At 37.6% G+C, this 6812-nt stretch overlaps 1 protein-coding gene across 1 annotated transcript; it reads left to right on the plus strand.

The window, feature by feature from the left end:
• Positions 1–2274: 2274 nt before the first annotated feature.
• LOC140947065 (uncharacterized) lies at positions 2275–5633 on the plus strand. The gene is made up of 4 exons (XM_073396151.1): positions 2275–2339; positions 2976–3068; positions 4259–4366; positions 5482–5633. The coding sequence occupies exons 2-4, from the start codon at positions 2984–2986 to the stop codon at positions 5616–5618; spliced, it is 330 nt and encodes a 109-aa protein (XP_073252252.1). The 5' UTR covers positions 2275–2339; positions 2976–2983; the 3' UTR covers positions 5619–5633.
• Positions 5634–6812: the final 1179 nt, after the last annotated feature.

The raw sequence follows: 6812 nt of genomic DNA on the forward strand, positions 1-6812 counted from the left end.
GTGACGCTACTGGGGCCTGTGACGTCACCAATAACAATTTCCATCTTGGCCACCATCTTAGATTTTACCTGAAGTATTAAAAATCAGGTTAAAACCCCAAGAAATGTTTTTTTTTGTGCTCGACATATAAAATAACGCATAAATAAGCACTTTGCATCATTTTATCCACGCTCTTTTCTTTTATTGTTGAGAGAAGTTGAGAGAACATGCATTCTCACTCAAAAATGGCTTGACCATCAGCTACTTACGACGTCATATCTCGTATCCATAATAACCGACCATCACTAAACTTGTCTCAAAGTGCGTGCGAATGATAAACGAACAGCTATTGAAAACGTCAGGTGCTGTTCAGAAGTTCTATCGTCTAAGAAAACACTCAAAAAAACCTCGAAGGGGGGGGGGGGGGGGAGGCACCCCCCACTGGTAAGTGAGGGTTAAAACGAAATGCATTTGTCTCTGCGACCAGATGAAGAAATTTGTTTAATTTATGCCCATTAGGATAAGACCGGAAATAAATATGATGGCGTTCTGATAGCCAGCAAACGTAAGCAATAAAAATGAGATCATGCCTGCTGTTTTTCTATTGGTCAAATTAACAATTTTATCAATATGCAATAAATTGGCGCCACCGTTCTGGCAAACAATTGTCTTTTTACTCTTGAAATTCTAATTGCTCTAATTTGGAATCTTCCTAAAATACATTGAAACATATCCTGCACGTTGAACGTTACCTTTGAGTTAAAATTGCCGTACGTATTTACGTCATTAAGAATCTAGTATAAAACATCCTCATTGATCTTCAGAAGTTTATCCTCCAAAAGTTGGTTAACTACAGCAGATCAAAATAGCTGAAAACTGAGGTACGTAAAGTATAAAACTTTTTACCATTATAAAAGATAGAGATGTTTCAGTTTACTTACACGAATATTTCGTAGCCTTTTGATTATCTTTATACTTTGATCATGAGCGACCTAATCGACACCACTGCGCCGTATGTGAACATTTTATCTGTTACGGCCAGCAGTTAAAATACCTTTTTTGATTCACTCTACCCCTTTTCCCAAGAAATGCTTAATACCCAAACTAGCGAGTTGTAGATATGCTGGAGGATGAGTTGGACTTTAAGTCTTTAATGTCGCCGATGGGTTTTGTGTTGAAGTGGGTGATGGAAATTGCGAGTTGACTTCGTAAGGCCAAATAACGCTGTGTATTGTAGTTAGCATTTGGTTTGTACTTTAATGCCAAGGCAAGTCACTGGTCACCGGTGAACTGTGAGTAGTTAGGTTTGAGTTGTTAAGTAAGCGAAGTCGCAACACGAACTGGAGTTTGCAGAATGAAAGGTCACGTTTAAAAGCCCACAATTTAAGTATTTTTCCCTACCATGAGGTCACTGAATTAAAAAGAAGTACAAAGATGCGTGTTTAATGAAGTCAAATGAAACAGATATTCCTTATATATCATCAAACGATTGCTAGTACCTGGTATAAGAATACAATTATCCTTCGAGTGAGTAATACTTTATCGTGCCTCTATATAAACTCCTTGCATTCGCGCAAACTGTTCTTCCTTATATTAAAAGAAAAAAACTTCGCTCACATTTTCATAGCACTTTAATAGTTTGTTAGCGGCATAGCATTTTTGGGGACAAAAGGTATTTATTCTGTCTTGCGGCTATTAAAAAGGAATGATGTGAACTTCATTCGATGTCATGAATGTTACTGAAAATAGAAGGTTATAGTTGAACACGCCAAAATGTTTTTTACTCCGTTCTTTCATCTAGTGTAGAATCCTGAACACTGACTTGCCCTTCAAAATATCCTTTATCATGTATAGTTAATAAACTATATTTGTAAAAACAAAATACACCAGCCTGTTTTCTTTGCGACCAGATGGTGGAATTTGTCAATTTATGCCCATTAGGACTAGACCGGAAAACTGAAGCATTGATAACAAAACGATCAATGGCGTTTTGAAATGGCCATCTAACGTCAGTAATAAAAAGGCGATCATGCCTGCTGTTGTTGGTCAAACATTTTTATTTGTTAACCCGATAAGCTGGCACCTCAGGTGACAACAAACTTCCTTTTTTGCGTTTGATATTTGATATATATATTTTTTTTTTTTTTGGGGGGGGGGGGGGGGGGCGGGGGGACGGATCCTCTTGAAAATATATCGAAACATATCCTGCGTTAAATCTTGTTTGAGTTTTAATTGCTGGGCGTATTTGGCTGCTTCACAGGCAAACAACTCAGACAAGTGAAGAAGCGAACAGCAGATCTTTCTTAGCCTCCAAAAGTTAGGAGACATTACAACTGATCAGAAGAGCTAAAAAATTTGAGGTAAGAAAATAGAACTTTTAAATAACAAGAATGATATGGAGGTGAGAGGTGATTTTTCCTACATTATTTCTTAGTTATTTCTTACTATGATCATGACCAGCGTGGGTGCAATATTCTTGTTTATTTTGGCATCACTTTCAGTGTGTGTAAAATATTCATGTGTTATATACATGTAATATATATTGTAAAGAGGGAACGGCTGTTGTCCTCTTATGCACGACTCCCTCCTTCCATCCTTCCTTCCTTCCTTCCTTAGTTTCAGCGTTTAAAACACTATCCGGATCCAATCATTGTTTTATCATTTATTCGAAATAATTTCCAGTTTAAAAACATAGCTAAAACATACTTACTATTACTTTAATCGATGTTAAGTTCCCGTTTTCAACTGCACATAACGAGCTAAAACGAGCTTAATTTACAAACTAGCTGAATTATTGGTATAATTTTAGAAGTATACGAGCACTGCAAGTAGCATATCATGCTATTTTCGCGAGCACAATCTATCAAAGCCTATTTCCCATGAGGTGTACCCCCCGCCCCCGCTTACTCGTGGTTATTAAACTTTGCGTGCATAATTCTTACACCCACGAAATTCAGTGACATGCTACGAACTAATAATTATTTTGTTTTCAACAGCTTGGAAGATGGCTGGCATGAAAACATTAATCATTATTTTCGTCATCATGTACCCAGTCGCGATGATAACACAGGAGGATGTAGATCATGGAGGTAACAACTAACAACTACGACATCACCAACAAAAATTTAATTGCGCACCTGCGGTTTATCGCCATTATATTTCAGCGTCCTGTCTCTGCTCCACGTACAGAGAGCCGCTTAAAATTCTCATTTTTACTTTCCCTAAAAATTATTCCAAGGATTTATTCACCATAATCTTCACATCGTCAATAATACACCGTGTTTACGCCCAAAATTTTGCATGGAATTATTCTTAATTTTTCCTTAGAATAAGCAGTCATCACAAGAGAAACTGAAAACAATTTACTTATGCAAAAGTTTTTGGGGGGTAGACAAGATGTTTGACGGGCGATGCGAAAATGGTAAATATGTTAACAACTTCATTTAGCTTTATTTGTTTTTGTTTTTTCGCCAATGGATTTGAAATAAATTTTTATTTAAGAATATCTTGCGATACAGTCAACTCTCCCTTAACAAACACCTCTTTAAGACGGACAATTTTTTGGTGTTGGCCCCTGTCATTGTCCAGTCATTTGACTCAACTATACTCTCTATAAAGGCGTAAACCTCTCTAAGAAGGACAACCGACACTTTCAAAACCGTCAACGATCCCTTGAGAAATGCTTTAGGTAGTGAGAAATACCGCAAAACGGAAATGTAGGTGCACTTCTTGACGACAGGTTATTGCAATCAGGATAAGCAAATTACATACCCATTCCAAATACAAAACGCGTCTTCTTACAGCTCGAATCTTCTAAACGCCACACGGAGAGAACCTCTTAACCTGTAAAACAGTTATCTTCTCAGTCTGTAAGCTTAACTGTTTGAGCCTTATGGGAACTTCACATAGTGACATCAAAAATTAAACAAACCATTATGACGACTTAATTTTTATATGATTTAGTATATGGTAATTAACGTACACTAGAACCCCGCTAACTCGAACTCTGAAGGGAAACGAAAAACAGTTCGAGCTAGCGAGGGTTCGAATTATCGGGGTCGATTGAAAAAAAAAAATTATTGTTATCACTACCATTATCGTTATCGTTATTATTGTTATTATTTTATCGTCATTTTCTATTATCGTTATTATTCAACACTATTGAATAATAATTTATCACAATTATAATTGCTATATTTATTATTGTTTTGCAAATTTGATAAAATGTCGTTAGCTTACAGATTGAAATTTTTTGGTCATATGTGTTGCTACTTTGCAGTTTGTCCTGTTCCGACGAATAAAGAAGAAGAGGAGTTTATTAAAGAGCGCGAAAGAAAAAGAGAACTAATGGAAGAAATCGCCAGAGAAATTGAAATGACGTGCCTAGGTAAGTTAAAAAATATAAATGAATAACAATAATAAAAACCTTGAATGAGCAAGTCTTTCAGAGCGAATTGAAAGCCCTTTTGAATAGTTTAACCCCTTGGGACAGTTGGGTGTGTCCAATATCGAACAATGCAGATTTTGCATTTCTAAGGCCACTTACCCTTTTAGTTTAACCCATTTAGTTGTTAAGCAGCGAATCCAGCAAGTTACACATACATAGACTATCTACAGTTAGCCATTTTGACTCCTGAAGGAAATAACCCACCCAGCACAGAAAAGGTTGCCCACACCACCGGGGTTTACATCCAATATTCTTCACAGTGTCAAGTGGTGTGGATTCATTTAGGTCACACAAGTACCACTGTCACTGTCGGACCTACGAGACCTACGGTTTTTCTTCCTTATCCGAGAAGACTACAAAGTCTAACCGTTTTCAGATGTCATTCAGCTGACTTTCTTCCTAGTTGTTTAAAGACCCTGACTGTTGGTCAGACCCGGGTTTAAACCCGCAAACTCCCGCTCAGCAGACCGGCACTCTCCCGACTGAGCTAACCAGATTGCGGAGGTTACTAAACTTGGAACACTGCTACCTTATTATAGAAATGCTGACTAATCTTGTGAGAGTTTTAGACAAACATTTTGGGCAAAAATCCACTGCAAATCTCGCTATTCGCTACTACTCTTCCCAGTTTGAATTTCCCCTATTGCGGAAAGGTAAATAGCCCAATTCCGTGAGGAGAAAGGCTATAATTAGTTGGACTAGATATGTATAGAATAAAAGAGAAAACAAGAAAGCTTTTTTTTCTGTTTTTTTGTTTTTTTCTAAAAACGCACAAAATTTTGCGTCTTGGAATTCAATGGTACCACTTAAGATAAACTATTTCTAGTCAGTGAGCCATTTTGTGAGAAGTGGGTAAAAATACAATGTTTGTAGCAACCCCTCATGGGAAATTGCTACGTTGAGCTTGGGTGCGCTAAATTGTTTGGAGTATTGATACCAACGTTTTCTCAATGATTTTTAATCAAAGGATCATGATATCAGTTGTTTGTGCTTACAGGAGCAAACGTTGAAGTCAAGGAAATTCTTATAACTAACTTTTAGTTGCTGATTTGTAGACGAGTGTGAAGCAGGACTACATAACTGCCACGATGATGCATACTGCACCAACACCAAGCGTTCCTTCACTTGTACTTGCAAACCAGGATTTACTGGGGACGGCGTCAACTGTGCAGGTAACATAATATGGAGCTGAAACGAACTGAAACGAACTGATCTTCTCGAACTGGTCATGCATGTCCTGCCATAAACTACTTCATAGAAACCTTTTTCGTCACTTTTATTATCTGAATCAGTCGCGTACTTATCTTGTTGAAATTACTGTATGTGTCCTGTATCTTTTTGTTGGCCTAAGTTTCAATCTATTTTCAATCCTTGTAATCCATTGCAACAGACGACGAGAAACACTATCAATGCGAAGATAAAGTCTCGATTCAATTGATGCAAAAAAAAAAACGTTTTAGCTTTTTAAAAAGATAGCAAATAGCAAGACATAGTCCCATGACGCTGGTGGTAAAGATCCCGCTCTTAATCTTGAGTTGACTCGCTTCTTATAGGTCGTTGTCAAACAGGTCGAAAATTCTCTATCCAGTCCGCCCCCATCCCAACTGCATCTTCTTTTGTTACTGTTTGCACTGATGGGAGAGACATAGTTGAACGTGCTAACAAAGGCATGAAAGTATTTGACACGGGACAATTCGACTTTTCGAATTCGTAGTTCTTTTAAGCGATTCCTTCATTCTGTTTCCAAAGTTTTGGGCGTATTTCAAAGCACTAAATGTTTGGTCTTGAATGAAGTGAGAAATTGCGTGCTGTAGGTTTTCCACCTGCGTTGTCAGAAGTGTTTTGTACCTCGATGTAGACCGTTGTCGACATCCTCGTTTGCGTCCCTCAATGTTACCTTTTTCGCAGAAGTACCTTTTTTGCCTATTTCAAAAGCGTCATAAAGATATTCAAAGGTTTTAAGAAATGAAACTGTTTCGGAAATACCGGTTTAAACACTAGCTTATTTGACTCAATATAGTTGGAACTGAAACACCAGCTACAAAAGTGATGTATCTCGTAAGTACAAATTCCATGTACTATACTTAAATAAAGATGCTGATTTCTTTGAGCCATCAGAAATTCTTTTTGGCCAAATCCAATGCTAAGAGTCATGACAGCTTTTTTTCTTCGGTAGTAATGTTTAACTTGACGTCCTAGGCCTTTTGGGTCCGAGACAACTTCCTTATCCGAACACAGAAATCTTGTTAATATTAGAATTACGAACTATACACTGAGTTGTCTTCAACCAGGTCTATGACGGACGCTTTCTGTTTGCCGGGTGCTGCTCTGGTGCCTTTTGCCGGGAGCCGATTACTTAATAGTTAAGTCATCTGCGGGACAGAAA

Source organism: Porites lutea, chromosome 8 (assembly GCF_958299795.1).
Source record: "Porites lutea chromosome 8, jaPorLute2.1, whole genome shotgun sequence".
Taxonomy (NCBI): domain Eukaryota; kingdom Metazoa; phylum Cnidaria; class Anthozoa; order Scleractinia; family Poritidae; genus Porites; species Porites lutea.

Excerpts from the sequence above, each read along its gene's own strand:
- LOC140947065 (XM_073396151.1), top strand. The coding sequence starts at position 2,984 with ATGGCTGGCATGAAAACATTAATCATTATTTTCGTCATCATGTACCCA. Across the intron at positions 3,069-4,258 it reads GGAGGATGTAGATCATGGAG|TTTGTCCTGTTCCGACGAAT; the intron begins GTAACAACTAAC and ends GCTACTTTGCAG. Across the intron at positions 4,367-5,481 it reads AATTGAAATGACGTGCCTAG|ACGAGTGTGAAGCAGGACTA; the intron begins GTAAGTTAAAAA and ends GCTGATTTGTAG.